The following is a 19,800-nucleotide window of genomic DNA, read 5'->3' as shown; positions in this document are numbered from 1 at the left end:
GCTCAAATCAGATGCAGGGTCTGATTTGTTAGTAACTCTGGTTATAACGCTATAAAGAAAAGCAGCCAAGTAAATCCAGCATGTTTAGGCTTGAATTCAACTGGGAGATGCTAAGCCATGCGCAGCTGCACAGGGTGTCCACTCGCATTTAGGATCTTATGCCTGATTTACAAAAAGTACTCGAGTTTCAGCTTTTTGAAAGGAGACAAACATTACAGTGCAGGACACATCTGTGCATAAATTCCTTTAACACCATGGATAAAAGGTTAAAATCAATTAAAGATACAAGAGCATCCCAGGTAACATGACTTAGTAGATCATACCTCTCCACCCCCATTTAACAATTAGCCAGAAAATACAGAAATCCTTTTTCTTCAACAATTTTACATTTGTCCTAAGCCATAATTCTGGAATTTTGGCATATATACCCCTTTCTTGAGACTAACATCCCAGCTTACTATGGAATGGTATCAGGATATACCCACGCATGTTTGCAAAACTGAGCACTTTCGTCTCCCTCCAGTACACAGAACGACCTATTATTTTGCTATCCAGTTCCTAAATATGAATAAACCAAGAAAAGTATGTCATATGGGAACACTCAGATCTCCTTCCTGTTACATTATTTAGACCACTTCATTATAGATAAGACAGTAATATTCTCAGCTCCCAAAGTGTGCTTAAAAAAGACATTCTGCCCAGTTAGAAATGAAATTTTTATTTTTTTTAATCAAAGTCCTATTACAGATGTCACTAATAGAGACGACTAAAATATTTATTCAAGTAGCTTTTTCATTTAAGTATCCAATTATAGACTAATGCAACATTACAAAACTACAGAAAAAATGTGTTTAGATGTTTAAGTATCTCCCATATAATGACAAGGGATAGCAAAGTATTTCCCAAATTGCAGGCTGCAGTGAACACAGTGAGCAGCTTTGTTTGGAGTGGAAATGCTGCCCCAGATAACAGTGAATGGCTCATTGCTGGCTTCCTCATAGGGCAAGGAAGAAACAGGACAGAGCGTATACATGTGTTTCACACCCATTCCTATTTTCACACTGAGATTTACTTTTATTTTATACCGCTGAAAACCATAATATAAAGGTCACAACAACTTGTAATGCCTTAAGATCTTGACAGGAAACAGGATGACTTTACTCCATTACCACACAGTAAATCACCAGCAGTAATTATTCCTACAACCTCAAGCTCATTTCTCTGTACTCCAGCTGCCAGGAGCACGGATTTAAGGTCATGGCTTTTGCCTCATTCTTCTCCTGGAAGCTGCTGCATCCTCACTGAGAAGAGGCAACAAGCTAAAAGCTGGCATTGGCGGGACAGAGAGGAGAGCTCACTCCTGATCGTACAAAAGAGGTGCTGGTTTGGGCTGTCTTGTTCTCAGGGGCAAAGCCTCGCAGTGCCCCAGGGCTCAGCTCTGCAGCAACAAGGCTGACCTGACACCCGCCGCGAGCAGTCCGAATCGCTTGTACGGCGCCTGCTCATCCTAAGTAAGAGCAGGTGAGAAAGAACCAGAAACCCAACCCATTAGCCACCGCCTGTCCCATACCCAGCAAAACCATGTGGCTGACATCCTCCTCCTTCCCTGGTTACAGCACCTCCGCAGTGGAGCTCAGCTCTATTCCAAATGGATCACTACCGGGGATTGCCCATGTTCTCACACTACTATATCTCCCTTTGTGAAAACTGACATTATTTTTTGTTCCATTGTAATCGTAAAAGGCTTACAATTTTTGAAGGTACCTGGTGTAGAAAAGCACTTCAGAGGGTTTTACAAAAAAAAATAAATTTAAATAAATTCTGAGGCATCAGTAGACTTTGCAAAATAATTTGCATGATGTTTCTTAATGATACACCAAGACGAATCTCACTCAGCACTTGCAATTACTTTAGAAACTGAAGGAAGAAATTAACCATTTCCCCAACATTTTATCTTTTTTTTTTTTTCCTAAATGAAGCCTCACACATTGATTCAAACTTACAAATTACTTACAAGGGTAAAAAGTTCAGACACTTCTTTCCTTTCCCTTTATTTCTGGATTATAAAGGAGGTAAAGACTGACTGAGATAATGCAAAATATGAAACTTTCCAAAACTTAGGTTTTAAGCTTAGAAGGAACTAAATAAAGGGCTATGGAAGGGACCTAAATAATTTGAAGTTCCATGTGACTGCTGAAAATGGTAACCATTTCAGCCTACTTCATTATTGCCCTCCCCCTTTCATATAGCTGTTTTTTCAGCTTCATGGTCGTGAATTTTGTTATTCAGATTTCTCCACATCAGTTTATCTTTTTCAACCATTTCTGTTTAAAAAAAATATGCCTTGTTACAGCAAAATTATGGTACCGTTTTTTTAAACAAATTCTAATATTAAAATCAAATATAGGAAATTCACTTTTAAGTATAATTTCTGCTTTTAAAGTATTTTATTCATTCTGGTAAAACATGGGAACAGATATACACAGGGATTTGTGTTTGTTGAGTCACGAGTCCCATATTCTGCCTAGGAGGTGATTGACTGAAATACACATAGGTCGTGAGACATATCCAGAGCATGTCAGATGTACAGTGCTTGCATCAGCCACTGACATACCTCACAAGCAGCAGACTCCCAAGAAGTTCCCCTATATTTTAGAAAGCTGGTGCAATCCTCCAATTTGACCTATACAAGGTTTCTCAGCAGAAAAGACTACTAATTTTAGCTGAATTTCAGCTAATTTCAGCTGAACACACATACTTTGATAAATGTTTGTTCAAAGCTACATTTTGAAGATCTAACATTAAAATACTTCTTCCACTATTAATTTTCCTTTCTTCTTACTCTTCCTTACTGCTTTTTAACCCTCTAAAACACTGATAAAGAATCAAAGACTCATTTGGTTGGAAAAAACTTTTAAGATCATCAAGTCCAACCATAAACATAACACTGCCAAGTCCACCACTAGACCATGTCCCTAAGCACCACGTCTACATGCCTTTTAAATACCCCCTGGGACAGTGACTCAACCACTTCCCTGGGCAGCTTGTTCCAGTCCCTGACAACCCTTTCAGTGAAGAAAGTTTTCCTAATATCCAGTCTAAACCTCCCATGATACAGCTTGAGGTCGTTTCCTCTCATCCTATCATTAGTGACTTGAGAGAAAAAAATGAACTCCCACTTCACTACAACCTCCTTTCAGGCAGCTGTAGAGAGCGATAAGGTCTCCCCTCAGCCTCCTCTTCTCCAGGCTAAACAACCCCAGTTCCCTCAGCTGCTCCTCAGAAGACTTGTTCTCCAGACCCTTCACCAGCTTTGTTGCCCTTCTCTGGACATGCTCCAGCACCTCAGCGTCCTTCTTGTAGTGAGCGGCCCAAAACTAAACACAGTATTTGAGGTGTGGCCTCACCAGCGCTCAGTACAGGGGCACGATCACATCCCTACTCCTGCTGGCCACACTATTCCTGATACAAGTCAGGATGCTGTTGGGCTTCTTGGCCGCCTAAGCACACTGCTGGCTCACGTTCAGCCGGCTGTTGATCATAATATGTCATGATATAATGTGACTGTGATAAAAAAACAATCTTTGCCATGTCTGAAAACTGGTTATTTTCTTAATGTCTAAATTTTTTGTTTAGTTAATTAAATCCTTCAAATATTTTCGATTAAAATTTTATCATTATTTATTGAATATAAGCCAAAGGGAGATCTCCTCCCTATGGCCACACAGACTTGTATACACTGAACAGCAGTGGGACTACTTAGCCGTAAAGAAGCCCATTGCTCAGTGTTAGAGCTACAGAAAAAGAACTTTCAAAGCTAAGAAAAAATAAAACACAGGTGTATGTGTGATGAAGACTGAACTACTTAATAGGCAAACAATTAAACAGGCAGTGAACAACCAGTCAGCAAGAAATTGATACCACTGGAAAAATCACTGAAAAATGAATTTTCATGTTAGGGAGAAATCTTCCAGAAAACTCAAATGGGAAAGATAGGTGAATTATTAAGACAGAAGGAAGGAAAGGTCCTCATGCCTCTGAAGAATTGAACATAGTCCCAAGTCATTGTGAAAGTCAGCACAGGTTGTGGCAGATCATGTTATCCCCAAGAGGACACTGGCAACTGGAGCACAAAATGGTGCACGTCCTTCCCTTTAGGAAACCCACTGGGAGTTTTACTTGTTTGCCTTTATGCTTCACTTTCCTTGAAAATAGTTTCCATTAAGATAGTTTTCTTGTTATTAGCCTACATTTTTCCCAATGCAAGATTAGTCTAAGAGCATGACTGAGCACAGGGAGCAAGCATCTTGAGCAGCACAGCTTATAGTAACAAAGACTAGATATTTTTTTCCCCTCTGGTTAAGGAAATACAGATCATAGTAACGAGCATAGAAAGAGTATGCCAAAATGTTGAATACAGAAATAGAAGCAGCTAGTATTTCAAACTGACGTGAGAGTATTATAAATAACAGAGAGAAAAAGAAATGAGAGAAAACTGCCTTTTCTGACCAGGTCATTTCAAATAGCCTTTTCATTGATATGGACTGTAGGAGGGATAACAGGTTTAATCAAAGATCTTGCAGTATCAGTCTTTGCACTACATTGCCATGTGAATACCTCTCTTTCTTGGAAATTTTCAAAATCTATGTAGTAAAACAGCTTTAATGGAAAATTACACTGAAAATCACCTGACTGTTCTTATAGAAGCTGTGTGGGTTATGTTCTCATGCAGTTTTCCTAACTGCAAAGCAGCTTGTGAATGTCACACTTAACTGGCACACTCCCGAGCCCAAGTTTTAAGTTTTATTTTTAAAAAAAAAAACCTGCAGGATATTAAACTTCAAGACAAAATTATCCTCAAGGGAAAAATACTATGTTTACAGTACCACTATAAATTATTGAAAACCAAAACTAAAGATCTATTTCATTATATGTCTCCAAAGAAATAAATTCATTGCTAGGAAAACTTTAAAGGTAGGCCAAGAGGTCTAACTGAGATTAACACAGAAGAACTGAACATATTTTTTTTAACCGATCTATATTTTGTCTTCTTTGACACAATGGTAAAGCTTCTTTTACAAAACCATATGCAAGTTTCACAGTAATTAGTCCCGTTTCTTAAGGTTTTATCCTATCTACAATAATAGGTCAATTTGACCACGCTTTTTTCTTTTTTAAACCTTGCAACTTAGACTGTTTTCTAGGGCAATGTTCAAGACATATAAAGATCTTAAAGAATCCAAACCGAGCAATAATCTGAGCTGTACCACTGTCTGATCCCATCCTGTTGCTGGCATCTTTCTAACCCTCTAACGTGCAGCACAGGAGCTGGACCAACTGCCACATTTTATCTGCCTTATCATCTAAAGAGTAACATCCAGGTTAACGATTATTAAAGTTTCCCTTGTGCCAGAGGAGAAAAATCCACTCTCTACACTGAACTCTGAAATTATCTTACCTCAGTAAAAAGTATTGACAAGGAGGGATGCAGTTACCCTAGTAATTAACAGGTTCGTAAAACTGGAGAAGGTTGCATACACCTGAAGAGGAAGACAGGCGAGAAAGGCACACCAAGCGTTTAGGCAGACCAAAATGATGCGTTGGAGGAAAGTTGTATATAACAAGACTGAAAGTCACCAGAAGTTACAGAAACAGAAGAGAGGTTGCTCTCCCAAAAGGAGTGCAGAGTCAATGCAGTAAGGCATTGCTTATAGAATTATTTTTACCTGAATGAACTTTTTACATTTTCATGAGTTGGTAGGACATTGGTGTTTTGCTGCATTTAGTTTTTAAAAAGTAACTGAAAGGTAGTACATATACCTTAGCATGACATTTTAATTCATTGCCATGGATCTTAAGCCATTCAAAGAGAGCAAACTGATGTGTATGGCTATGTAACTAAATCTTGGCCAGATGGCTACCTTATAAAACTTGCAATATTCTATTTACATACTGTGCAAAAGTACTATGTTAGTGTATAAAATGCGTTCACTGCATACAACAGAACTTCACCTTGCACTGACGAAAAATAAATAAGGCCATGTGCCTAAAGAGCATGGATTCAAATACAACTTTTTGGCACCCAATGCAGGGCTCAAAGGGTTGAGATAATAGCAGATGCTGGTCACAGCACAGACTCCGTTCTCAATATTAGTTTATCCAATCTGCACCATGCTCTTGTATTTGCTGTGTCTGAAAAGGACGGTTGTGGTTCAGCCCCAGTCAGCAACTAAACACCACAGAGCCGCTCACTCACTCCCCCCACCCCTGTGGGATGGGGGAGAAAATTGGAAGAGCAAAAGCAAAAGAAAAAAAACAACTTGTGGGTTGAGATAAGAACAGTTTAATAATTACAATAAAATAATTATAATAATAATAATAATAACAACAATAATTATAATATAATAAAAAGGAAAAGGGAAAAAGGGGAAAAAAAACCAAAACACAAGCGATACAACTGCTCACCACCTGCCAGCAGACGCTGCTGATCCCCAAGCTGCAATTGCTGCCTGCCTCCTCCGGCCAGCCCCTCCTAGTTAACATACTGGGCATGACATTACATGATATGGAATATTCCTTTGGCCAGTTTGGATCAGCTCTCTTGGCTGTGCCCCCTCCCGCTCCCAGCTTCTGGTGCACCCGGCAGAGCATGGGAAGCTGGAAAAGGCCTTGACTAGTACAAGCGCTACCCAGCAACAGCCAAAACATCGGTGTGTTATCAACATTATTTTCATACTAAGTCCAAAGCACAGCACTGTGCCAGCTAGAGTGAAGAAAATTAACTCTATCCCAGCTAAAACCATGCCATATGTATATAATATATAAATACACATATATGTTGCATTGGGCTGGATCAGAGCAAAGGTTTGTCAAGCCAAGTTCCCTTCTTCTAACGGTGGCTGACAGGTGATGCACAGGTAGCCAAACACCTACTTCACTACCTCCAAGGTGAATATTATCCATTATTCTGATGTGATAAAAGGATAAGTCTGATCTGCTGGAAATTTCATTCCATAATAACAACCAATTTCAATCAGCTTAACCAGTTTGGAAATCACACTCATAGATGTCTTCTTATGTTTAAAAGAAGGGGGGAAGAAAATACAATGGGACTGTTTTACGTAATGTTAATGTCAGGTGGAAAGACTGTAAGTGTAAAAATTAAGTTTGTCTTATAAGAACAAAAAAATTACATGCTAACTTCTGTCTGTATGATACTGCATTAATTAAAAACACAGGATTTCTACCCAGTTGCAACAAGATGTGACATTAACTGCAGAAAATTACTTCATGTTCACGAGCAAATTATTTATTTTCCAAGTGACAATCTGTGGGCAGGAACACGGAGTTCCAGCTTTCCCAAACCTGTGTGTATGTTATCTTTCTCATTGCAAGGTGCAGAGCATTTCAAAGGTATGGAAAACACAAAATGGATAACACGCCACTTGCAGAGTTTTATTCAGTGATTTCACCAAATGCTCAAGCTGATACCCCCCAGAGACTTCTGAACTAATCAAAACAGAAGTTAATGCCCCAGGGCATTATACGTAAGATCTTTCAGGTCGCATCTTGAAAAAAATGTTATTTCTGAGACAAATAAAGGACTTTCACCTGAGCAGATGCAGTGATACAGAGATTGCAAGCCTCAGCCATGTACCTTCTGTAAGACATCACTTCCCAACCTGATGGTTACAGAGGACTTTAAATGATGAAAGGGAAGAGACTAAATGGAAGCCTATCTCTAATTCAGTTCCTCTACTAATCAAAGATAGAAAGTGAAAATTGAAGGTAGCGTGCATCTATCAGAGTATCTTAAAATAAAGCTTACAGAAAGCAGAGCCACAACTGTAGCACAACTACACAACTGTAGCCCGTACAAGCCAGAGGGCATAGCATGCTCAAGAACATTCACAGAAACTGAAATGCCCATTCAGACTATATAATCTACACAGCAGATGAATTTCCAGAGTATCTAGTTCTCCCACTCAGTAAGGGAGAATATGTAGCAGTCCTCTTACATGGAAGAAAAAGTAATAATGATCAGAAAAGGAAGTAGCAAGGGCATCTGCTAAACAACATCAGGACTAGAAAAAGGAAAAAGAAATCCCAAACCCTTCATCAATTCAAGTGTAATTCAAAACCAGAGAATAACAAATTCCTGCAGCTAAACACACAGACATTTGCTCAATGAAATGTGCATCAGAACATCTCCTTCCTGAAGTAATGTATTCAAGCTCTGGGGGAAAGGAGCCGGCTTGATCCTATCTCTGCCTTGGACATCTGAACTTAGGTCTGCCGGGCAGGACCAGGTGTGACCTGTGATCAGCAGAGGGCTTAACACCACCTTTTGCTGTGAAGTTGTGCTCTTCCCTTCTCATTGACATGAACACTGACATTATTCCACAAGTTATTCCTTGCCAGGTGCTCTTCAGATCACTCCTTGTGAGGAACGCTCAAAAATTACTAACAATGCCTCCAAGCGGATGGAAGAACTGAGCTCACCAAATAGAGCTATAAAAATCAGGGAGAATTATGGGAGGCTAAGAAATGAGAACTGTATTTCAGGAAATTCCTATGCACCTCCTTTAACATGAGACATCGCCAGCAAGCCTGTGTGAGTCAGCGCAGGGGAAGGTTACCAAAAGCGTATGTTTAGCTAGGGCTTTAACCAGCAGCATACTAGAGGAGAAATCATTAACAACAAGAACAAGATAAGAACAGCAGAGATGGGGAGCAAGTTAATACCACAAAAATACTTGAGGAAATACTTTCAAAAAAGTAATCTAAATTGACAGTTGTGGTACCAAACGGTAATCAGGCATCACGCACAAACAAACACGGTGCAAAATGCTCCATCCATCCTTAACGATTGTAGAAGTTTTATGGTAAGAACTCCTTGTTATGGACTCATCTGGAACACATCAGAGACATCTTTGGCAGCAGCTATATAATGCCAGGCAATGATGAAAAAGCAAATTTCTTTTTGCTACAGATGGTTACATTTTAAAATGTAACCTTTTCTAAAAAGGACAGTCCCCTGGAGGCATGACATCTTATCTGTTAAATTCACATGGGTTAAACAAAGCTCATCTACAGAAAATGAATCTCTGTCATTTCTTCTCGGAAGTCTGACAGAATTCAGTCAGACTTCTGTAGGGAGGACAGAAGATGTCCAGGAGATAGAGAAAAATAAAAAAGTAGGAAAAAAGAAGGCAATCAACCTTTTAAATTATTTCATGCCAACTAAGATATGAAGTGTTACATCCATTCTGCTTAGATCTGTAGTGTTCAACTCAAAGGTCACATTATCATGGATTTTTCTCACCAAAGCATAACAGAAATAGTTCTTCAATAATTTTGAAGGTCGTTTGGGGGAAATCTGTTCTGGGTATTATTAATGAAAACATGACATTTTATTTATCTAGTTTCTTTCAAAATACTTGAGAATAAAACAACATTGATGGTGTATTGCCAAACCCTTCTCAGTTGTTACTCTCTCTTCTCTCTCTCTCTCACACACACAGTTTTTGACATGGAAATAAATGTTATTTTTACCACTTGATTTTAAAAAGAGAATTTTAAAATGTAAATAAAATCTGTCAAATCTGATTTGTTTCTCTAAAACCTAAATCTAAAAATCAAAAAGGCAATTCATGTGGTTTCCTAAACTTCATGGAAAAGAATTCCTCTTCACAAATAAGCAACCCTCTGCAAAATTTGCAACGTAAACATTATAGCAGCTGTAATGCCACAGCAGGATCAGGAAAGGAAAATGCTTAGAAATCCCATAAGGTACCCTAGCTAATATCTGAGAGGAATTTCAAAATATATTATTTTTCAAGTTTATTTTCTTATTCTAGTTTATACATAACACTACAAATATATATGAGAAACATCTTTAATAGCAGCCATGAGCTTTTTGGTTTGTTTCCAAGTAATCAATTCCTTCTGACACAAGAAAAAAATTTTTTGGTGTTATTAATTTCACCATATGGTACGCGCGCAGGTGTCAGGACTGTGAACTTACAGAGCTGGGGCTGGAGTGCCGCCTGACTTTAGGCGATTCCTTCCCTGCAGATGAAGTTTTGAAGTTAATGCAAGCGTTGTTCTCCGAATGAACTCTCTTGACTTGATTAGCTGGTTTCTCAAATGGATCAAAACTACTCTGTGTCCTCTGAACCCGGACTTTTTTATCCTCAGGAATTGTATCCAGAGGTTTGATCACTGAATCCATTCCCTGACAGTTCCGTGTAGACATCTTTGTGACACATATCTGAAAGGGAAAAAAACAGCATTCATTGACTCTAACAGACTTAAAGTCCATGTCAATCCATACCTCAGCATCAAAAAAGGCACTGCACTTCATAAGCACTCATTTTCTGTTTTTACATTAAAATTGTGAACAACACATGCATTTTACATAGGATACACACACCACAGTCATAACAATAAAAAGCATGTCTTTGTACAGTGTACTAAAAGATCCTGACAAAGAAAAAGAACATACATAAAATTCATACATTTGTGTTTTCCCATACAATGTGACCTTAGCAACAATGCCCCTTCATTTCTTTCTCCGATCTAGCCACCAATATCTGCAAACAGTATTGATTTCCATTTGTTTAAAATTGGATGAGACTAAACTCAAATGATGGTAGCTTGTGCGTGCACTTCGGTGCTGGCCTGCCAAAGATCCAATACCAGTATATTATTGTATTTTTAAATAATGCTTATGCAGTGTTATTATTATTATTATCACCATATGTCTCAGAAAATCAAATCAGTAAATCAATTCCCAGGCACCGAAACGTGAGACTGCAGCTCAATGGCACACTAAAGCACAGATGTTCAATTCTTTGCTACTGTGAAGTATGACTCTGCCAAGACTGTAACTTGCTGCTTGAGCTACCAAAATACGCTATTGCTACTTCAGAACAACTAAATGAGCAGAACAGTGACTTTAGACACTCCAGTCACGTACGTTTTTGCTTTTAATTTTAATACATTCCAACATATAAGACATTTTTTTAAACCACACCATTGGTGGGGGGTTGTATTTGAGGCCTCAGCTTCTGTTTTCACCCATAAGAGACATGACTTTTACTTGGGAAGAAAGAAATAATTTTAACTTCCAGGCTACAGGGGAAAGCTATGAAGTGTGATGCAAGCAGAACCAAGGGACTCCTTAAATCATAAGGCAAACCAAAAGAATCTACAATGCACTTTTTCCATTATATTTGCAAGTATTTAAGGATAGACAGTGTTAATTTGCTGTCAACGGTACTGTTCACATACAATTAAAGAAGCGTAATGTTTCATTCAAGCACCTGCAATCTAAGCATTTTTGAAAACTTGCTGTCGTAAAATAGTTAACATGAAAAAAATTAAAAGAAATATTTACCATTACCATTTAAATCAGGACTCTTCCCCCATAACCTGAAGTGTCTCCAGTACCAACTTCTCCAATAAATCGTTCTTTGCCATTTACCCAGAGGAATTCTGTGCCTTAAAATCCAACTTATTTCAATTGTTCATAGAAATAATGCTTGGCTATACTTTGTGTTTTTGATAATCCACTGTAACACTAGATCAAAGGTTTCTTTTGTACATTAAAAATTCAAAGTACATTTCCTGACCAGTGCCATCTGGCCAAACAATCATACACCAGGTCAACTCTAATGAAAGACATTACTAGCATTACAGACCAGGCTTTACAAGGTTTCACATTTCTTCTCATTAAAGTGGTTTCTCCAAGACTAAAACTTAATCAAGTTTTAACTGAGAAAAGGAACAGCCCCCCTTCATTCCAAATGATAATTCCCTCTCAGGCCAAAATTAAGGCAATTATGTAATTTTGGTCTATTACTTCAGAGAGAAAAGCTATATTACTTCAGAGAGAAAAGCTAAAGAGCTGCTGCACAACAAATTTTTTAGTCTTTTTGTAAAATTAATTGGTTTCTTTTCCCTAAAACAACTTACATGTACAGACATGCACCCACGTACTTGTCACTGTCCTCTCCACATCCATGCTTTTGCAATGCTTGCTACCAACAAAGAGGTTTTAACATAATGTAAACTGAAATTACTATTAAAATAGCAGCGCTTCCATTTTGCTTAATCAACAGGATGCAAGCAAATCAGTATATCTCAGCCCATTAATTCCTACGATCTAGAAAACAGGGGCAGGAAACAGGGAGGAAAGCTTCAAAACTGACTTGTCTTCCTTTCAAATTATCAAAGGCCACCTGTAGCCAGTTAAAATGTTTGGAATCCACAGCTATAAACATACTATAGATAATAATGCCATGAGTGCTGCTTCTAGTTTCTTTTACCACTGGAAAATCTCCGTGTCTAGCTCTAATGTGGGCCAAGTAACACTGCATTAAAAAAAGAAAAAAGGCAAGACATCTGTTACTATTGATCGCCTCTACTAGAAGCAGTAATAGTTTGGAATTAGATATTGAAAGGAGACACTTTCACCTCCAGGTCACATGACTGAATCAGGAGTAGGATAAAAATCCCCACAGTCACCTTCTAACAGCCAACTTCAAATTTGCAAATGTCTAAGAGCAAGACGTACATCAACCAGCCCCCTGCTCAGAAGTCAAATATCTCAGTGGATGCCAGGCTGAACACAGTGTCACCAGTGGAGAAGACTGAAGACCAGAGAAGTGCAAGAGCAGAGGCTGCTCCCCACGCTCCTCTGCAACTGCAGCACTTCTTCTGCCAGCGCTGGCAAGGGGTTTCATTCATCACTTCTCTTTCACCTCTATCAATAGTTCCCTAGCAGAAATAAAACATCCTCTCCAAGTGACTGCTGACCACAGCACACTGTGAAGCCAACAGAGCTGAGCTTGTGCTGTTGTTGAAGGGAATACATTTCCAATCTGTCTACCCTGCCTATAAAACTCTGAAGAAAAAGTGTTTAAGCAGTTGTTCTACATTCTGTCATTGATAGGCCAAGTCCAATTTCACACTGAAACTGCTCTGTGAAATCTGAAAGGAGCAGGTCTAAAATGTCAGTACTGAGCTTCAGAATTACACGGCTTAAGGTTGCAGTAAACTCATTGGTAATTTCAGGTTTCCCTCCATCAACCAGAGCTAAGCTACCGCAACAGCCTTGCTTTCGCCCCTGGGCAGCGGGCACACTGACCTGCCACTCCTGCGCTGCAGCTAATGGTAGAACTTATTTTATTGTGACTTTTCATGCAAAAAATCTAACAGTGTACTGAGCAAGACTGATGCATAACATATTTTGGAGATCTTCCTGCACATACACGTGATCTTAGATTTCACCAGCATAACAGGATTGCTTTTAGGAACAGCACAGGTTTGAATTTTTCTATTACACTATTTCAGCCTTTTAAGTATCATTTTTCCCTTGTACTACATAACAAAAGTGATTATTATAAATTTCAGCCTCTCAAATGATATATGCATATACTTAGCATCGGAAGCTCTTAGACCTGTAGACCACTGCCTACCACTTGCTAGTTCTTTGCTGGTAGTCAGGAGAAGCCTAACCTACCCTCTTATTTCCAGCTTTTTTTTTTTTTGCTTAAGAAAGTAAGGACAATTTTCCAGTTAAAGCATAGTATTTATCACAAAGGACACAGCTTCATTTTCAGCTACTTCTAGATGCTCCTGTGTGATCCTCTGAGCTATTCAGAATTTCCCTCTGAGTCCATTTTGCCATCTGTCAGACAGGACCTTTCTTTTTACCCCACTTCATCTCTTTTGTTTATGTAAGTTCTTCAGAGTGGGGTCTATTCTTTTACTAACCCTACATGTAGAACAAACCTTGTGCACTCCAATGAAGATGACAATCCAGAAAGCAGTGGAAACCATCTCTTGCCAGCGCAGCCTCAAAACTGGATGATTTTGTTGAATATCTGCTTTAGCTACAGTTACCAGCATAAAAAATGAAGTTAAACAAGTTTAAGAGCTCATGACATATAGGAAGTCAATCTATATGATTCATCACCCCTTCTTGCCCTTGCTCTATAAATCAATGTAATGCTGTGCTTACAACAGTGGAACCCAGACAGTCATTGAGAGGCTATAAATGCCACCACAGTCTAAAACTGGTGCCACCTAAAGATGTGATCATTGGCACCTTAAATATTACAAGTACTTACCCCAAATGTATGTAGAGACAATACAGGTGATATCTTGGTTTGTCATACACAAGACAACAATTATGTTTTATAAAATGCCATCAAGAGAAAAAGGAAGCAAGAACATTCTTTATGAATGTGATCTCCATTTAAAGAAACTTCCATCTAGCAAACAGGATGAGTCATTAAGCAGTTTCAATTACTGTTTCTTTAACAAAAGTAATGATACAAGTAAACATTAGCGTATGTCAACAATTTCAGTGATTCTTTCCCCTTCAGGAGTTACTGCCATGATTTGGTACTTCTCCCACCACAAACTACATTCACAAACTACAAACACAAAAGCTTAACTTTCAGAAGTATAAACTATTTCAAAAACTATCTAGCTTTTAAAAGTGGTGCAATGAAATCAGAGTTATCACTTTCAGAAGAGGTATTTCTGCTGGCAGATCTCATGCTATGGGGAGCAAAGGAATGGCATCTTCATTTATGCTTTCTGCCTTCTCTCTTCTTTATAGGAAATATGATTTTAAAATAGGCCAATCAACAACTTAACATTTAATTACTATGGATTACTACAAGTAGAACAGGCAATACAACAAAAATCTCTGCAGTGTAAGGATTGTTCCAGCAGACATTACTATCCTTCCAAACCTTTTATCAAATAGTAAAGGCTCAAGGATGTCACTGGCTGATTCATCACCTCTGACTTTGGGCACATTAGGCAGCCGCAGACATGAAACATAAGAGAGGGTATTGCTGCTTTCTGCCACCTAAGTCCCTGCCTGGCAGGAATCCCAATTGCAGTACCTTGGAGAAGCATGCTGAAAAACAGGTGTTGGCAAAAACTGTGGCAAAGGGCAGGGACAAGGGGCAGATGATAATATATATGTATATACACACACACACATATATGTATATTTCCTGCATGGAAAAAAAGGTAACAAAACCCAATGGTACTGGTACATATGGTATTCACACCAGACAACTTTACACGTAGGACATTCATCCCCCAAGTCTCTGCTTCGGTTCCAAGCTGAAACTTGTGGAAAACCCAAACTAGACTCCAACACCCAATCTCTCTCTTCTCCACAGAGAACAGAGTGGTCCTACAGAAACTCATTCTTTGTGTTTGAAGTTACTGTTTGGAAAAGCACTTCCAAAGCAGCACTCAGAAACTGTCCAGGGACTTGGTGTCTTTGTGGGAAAGGATTTAATCTGAAAATAGCAATGACTGTTCCGACCCAGTGAGGTAACAATATTAGCAGTTGAGAGTCCTTGACCCCAGCCTCAGAGAAAAGATGCCTGTCAGCCCAGGTGTCATCTAACAGAAGAACCTCTCCATGAACCTCCTGCCCGTTACATTTCTCACATAAGGATCATTAATGTTAAATACACAATTGCATTTCCTCAAGCTGTTTCACACTCTGCTGCCAAACAGTATGCCGATACACCAAGCAGTCACCAGAGCAATCACTGGTATCTCATCCATTCTCCACATCCTGATGACTGAAATAAACCCACTTTTTGCATTCATCCACAATTATTTACCCAGTCTCAACTAAAAGGTAAGACAAAAAGAGACATGATGAGACAGTAATAATTTTGCCACTTAAAACCTACAGCACAAACAGCCACTTCGCACTTGCCTGAAGAGCTCTTCTCTACTTTTGAAAGAAATAGCAAAGGGAAAATTTATCTAGAAAATCAGACTATTCACGTCAATTCCAATATTACCTGAGCTATCACAGATTCTGGCAATGTAAAGCAAAATAAAAAGTAGACCCACAAAAGTTAGTGCAATTTGGTATTATAAGGTTTTTTTAGTGTTTCTCTATGGTTTTTTATTTATTTAAAGTAAAAAGAGATATTACCACACACCCAGAACTTGAAAATTCCTCATCTTAGAATCACAAAAAGCATAACATAGCTTATAATTCGTAGCTTTCTTAGTTGCTGATCAGAATCAGAAGACAATGCATGACAGAAAACAAAACACCTTGGACAGTCTTTTTTTCCCTTTCATCCTATTAAGTCTCAGGCTGCTCTAGGATAAACAGGCTTCATCATTGTTACATCAGTAAGGATCCATTGAGGTGCCGGAGCGTGTCCAGAGAAGGGCAACAATGCTGGTGAAGGGTCTGGAGAGCAGATGTTATGAGGAGAGGCTGAGGGAACTGGGGTTGTTTAGCCTGAAGAAGAGGAGGCTGAGGGGAGACCTTATTGCTCTTTACAACTGCCTGAGAGGAGGTTGTAGTGACAAAGGGGGTTGGACTCTTCTCCCAAGTTACTATCAATAGAACGAGAGGAAATGGCCTCAAACAGTGTCAGGGGAGGTTTAGATTGGATATTAGGAAAAATGTCTTTACTGACAGAGTGGTCAGGCATTGGAACAGGTTGTCCAGAGAGGTGGTGGAGTCACCATCCCTGCAGGTGTTCAAAAAATGTGTAGACGTGGCACTTCAGGGCATGGTTTAGGAGACAAGGTGGTGTTGGGTTGATGGTTGGACTTCATGATCCTAGAGGTCTTTTCCAATCTTATGATTCTATGATCACCGGGCTACAATTTCCTACAGCCCCTGGCCTAACATCACAGTATTTATCATATCTCAAGGCATAATGTCTGCAAATAGACAATTTTTTCCCATAAAGATTACTGCTGAAGTTAAGAGACTGAAATCACAAGAAGTGAATTTTTGTCCCATGCATAAAGTCCATAATAAGCGCCATTAAATAAATAAAAATCTGTAGAATCATTCATGGAACCATTTCTAAATAAAGATGTCTCTCTGAATCATTTTATATCACTTCAAGCAGTACTCCTTAATCTGCATTTGGGATTAATGTAAAAGAAAGAAATGGTTTGTCAGATTTATTTATTGTGATACAGTTCAAATGCAAGTTTTTTTCACTTCCACTATCAGCAAAATTAAGAGGTCCCAAACAAACAGGATTCTTAGAATTAAAGGTTGCCGGACTAACTCATTTACTGTTTAAAGTAATATATCATTTAAAAAGAGAGACTGATCAGTTAAAACACATAAGTAATTTATAGTCCTTACGGTTCATGAATTTTAAAACAGTCATGAATGTCCCCTGAATTAATCATTTGTCAGGGTACTTAGTAAAAGATAGGCTGTCCCATATCAGTGGAATACATTCATATGGATAAAGATATCCTCAATAACAAAGAACAATCAACTTTGGCACAACAGACCAGACAACCTACCACTCAGAAGAAAAATAACTAAAAATGTTTGCATAGTGTAGACATACTACTGGGAAGCTAATCACGTCTTTTAGGAAGATTCATTTTACCTGGATTTTATTCCTACATGTAACATCCTACAAATGTTTACTACGGTCATCCAGTAAAAGTATGTAAAATACTAAAAAATTGTTATCCATGTATTATTCTCTGTTGGTCATTGCTGCCATGTACGTTCTGGGAAAAAGTGGTTGGTTGAGTAAATAACAGAGCGAACATCCAAAATTTTTACCAAAACAATCAGAACAAAACACCGAACTACCCATTTGTACTGTCCCAAGAGAAGTAGTATGAAAGGACACGATATGGGGAAACCCAAGATCTAGCAGCCGCAATGCAAAAACAAATAAATTACTGAGTGACTTGAGGCAAGGAAGTCACTTAACCTCTCTACAGTTCCATTTTTCTGTTTATAATAACGATCCTGCCCCTATCACAAGCAGAAACTGGAAGCACTAATTAATTCTGTAAAGCACTTGGGCTTTTTAAATGAAATTTTATGAAGATATAGATTATAATTTGTAGAGCCAAAGCCCTCTGGAAGGTAGCACAATAATCTCATTATTACAGAGAATAAGACTTAGCACTTGCATTTAGCTGACAGATGTATAAAAAAAAAAAATCATAAATAGTCAAGTGACTACTAACCCAACAGCCAAATTGCTGAGAGCATAAGGCCAGCAGTAATTTTCACTGAAAAAATCCTATCTGGATACAAGTTTTCATTATCTTTTATAAGCATGTTATTTTCTACGTGCCTTGGTACCATGGCAATTGAGAACTACACAAGTCATCTGCAGATTCTGGCAGCACTGGAATTTGACATTTGCTACTTATAAAACAGAATTTGGGAATGTTCTGGAGTATTATAAGCAACTTTGTTCAAAATAAAAACACAACTGCCTTGAGAATCATACTCTTTGGAGAACAAAGCAGCAGGGCGGCTCTTCCTTTTTATAACCACAGCCTTGTCTGCTTCTTGGCCCAGCTGGTACCACTCTGAGAAGCCCCCAAGAAGAGAGGGTCAGCAAAAGACTTCTGTACCCACAAACAGAAACACGAACAGGTCGAGAAGAGCATTCAGCTGGTGAGAAAGCTACAACACAGGAAGAAATCAAGGAAGAACAAGTGATGAGATAAGGGAGCAAATAAAATTGTGAAAGGGGAATTAGAGCATGTAATGCTGCATGACACCACCAGTGAGATCATACTGGAACTACCAGCGCAATCAGGCCCAAATCTGAAAGCGACCCTTCAACATTCACCCTTCCCTGCAACCACCAGCACCAGCTCTTTGAACATTTGACGGGCACAGCTAAAAAGAGCAGTGAGAAGGAAAAAAATGATTGTAAAGTAAGACATTTCTTCTCCTGTTCTGATGGCCTGTTGTTTCTCTTTGGTAACCTCTGGGGGTAACAGGCTCAACTGCGTCCCAGCATTCATAATCTTGGGTAGTATTTGTTTAACTTTATTTGGATACAGAGATTGCTAGCAATGTTAGCTATGAAACAGCAAGTGCAGCTGAAAAGAGAGCTCAGAGACTGAAAATGGTATCCAGGGATATGGTATGCTCCTTGCTGTACCTCGCACAAACTTACTCATGTATCTCCCACAGCCCATCTCAAAGGCACTCTCCAAAAATGGTCCTTTTATTTCTGAAGTTGAAGCTGATGTTAAACCAACTGTCTTTGTCATGTGGAAGAAGACAAGTATAAAAAGGTCACTGAAGTGCCAGATGGAAGAATTTTTGAACTGGAAGCTCTGACATTAATTCTGTGTTTGTGTCTGAAACACTGAACTCAATGAGCAGATTAAATGTCTGTGAGGAATTGCCAAGTGAGAAGCAAGTCACTCTCACAGAAAGGCCAGCTGATCAGACCTGAAATAGGAATCCCAAGATCATACAGATCTGAGAAGTTTAAACACCTGAATCACGGAAAAATAGTGTTATGTTGGAAGTTATTATGGGCTGTGCTTACACAACTCTTTCCTCTCCTTCTCCCCCCCCACCCCACCAAACCTGCAATATAGCACATATTTATACTGCCTTAAAAAATACCTAAAAATTAGCACAATTACAAAATCAAGCACAATCATGGGAGTCAGAAATTACTGTACATGCTTGTATGTCCCTTGGACATGTCCAGGTGGAGCTGAGCACTTCTAGAATTAATACTTTTTGCTGTTCATAGCACAGTTTAGCTTCAGAAAAGTGAGTTTACATCCATTAAACTTGATGTTCCTCTCCTTGCAGGGGAAAAAAATGTCTGATTTTGAAGAGAAGACAGATTGGACTTTAGATATATAAAAGCTTACATATGTCCTCAACACAAAATCCTGTTCTGCAACAAAAGTCATCAGGAGGAGTCACCTAAGGACAAGGGCTCAGCTAAAGGTCATGCAGAAGTCCTGACA

General features: G+C 38.8%; 1 protein-coding gene across 4 annotated transcripts in view; it reads right to left on the bottom strand.

The window, feature by feature from the left end:
- The window catches only part of CDK14 (cyclin dependent kinase 14), a 325,979-nt gene that overhangs the window by 232,948 nt on the left and 73,231 nt on the right, over positions 1 to 19,800 (bottom strand). For all 4 annotated transcript variants that reach the window (XM_075082797.1, XM_075082796.1, XM_075082795.1 and 1 more), the window contains one exon: positions 10,028 to 10,273. In XM_075082797.1, coding sequence (XP_074938898.1) covers positions 10,028 to 10,273 — 246 coding nt within the window. The remainder of the gene's footprint in view (positions 1 to 10,027; positions 10,274 to 19,800) is intronic.

The sequence above is a fragment of the Phalacrocorax aristotelis genome, chromosome 2 (genome assembly GCF_949628215.1).
Source record: "Phalacrocorax aristotelis chromosome 2, bGulAri2.1, whole genome shotgun sequence".
NCBI classification, from domain to species: domain Eukaryota; kingdom Metazoa; phylum Chordata; class Aves; order Suliformes; family Phalacrocoracidae; genus Phalacrocorax; species Phalacrocorax aristotelis.
The sequence above is the reverse complement of the archived record's forward strand: the minus strand, read 5'-3'. Positions and strand labels throughout refer to the sequence as shown.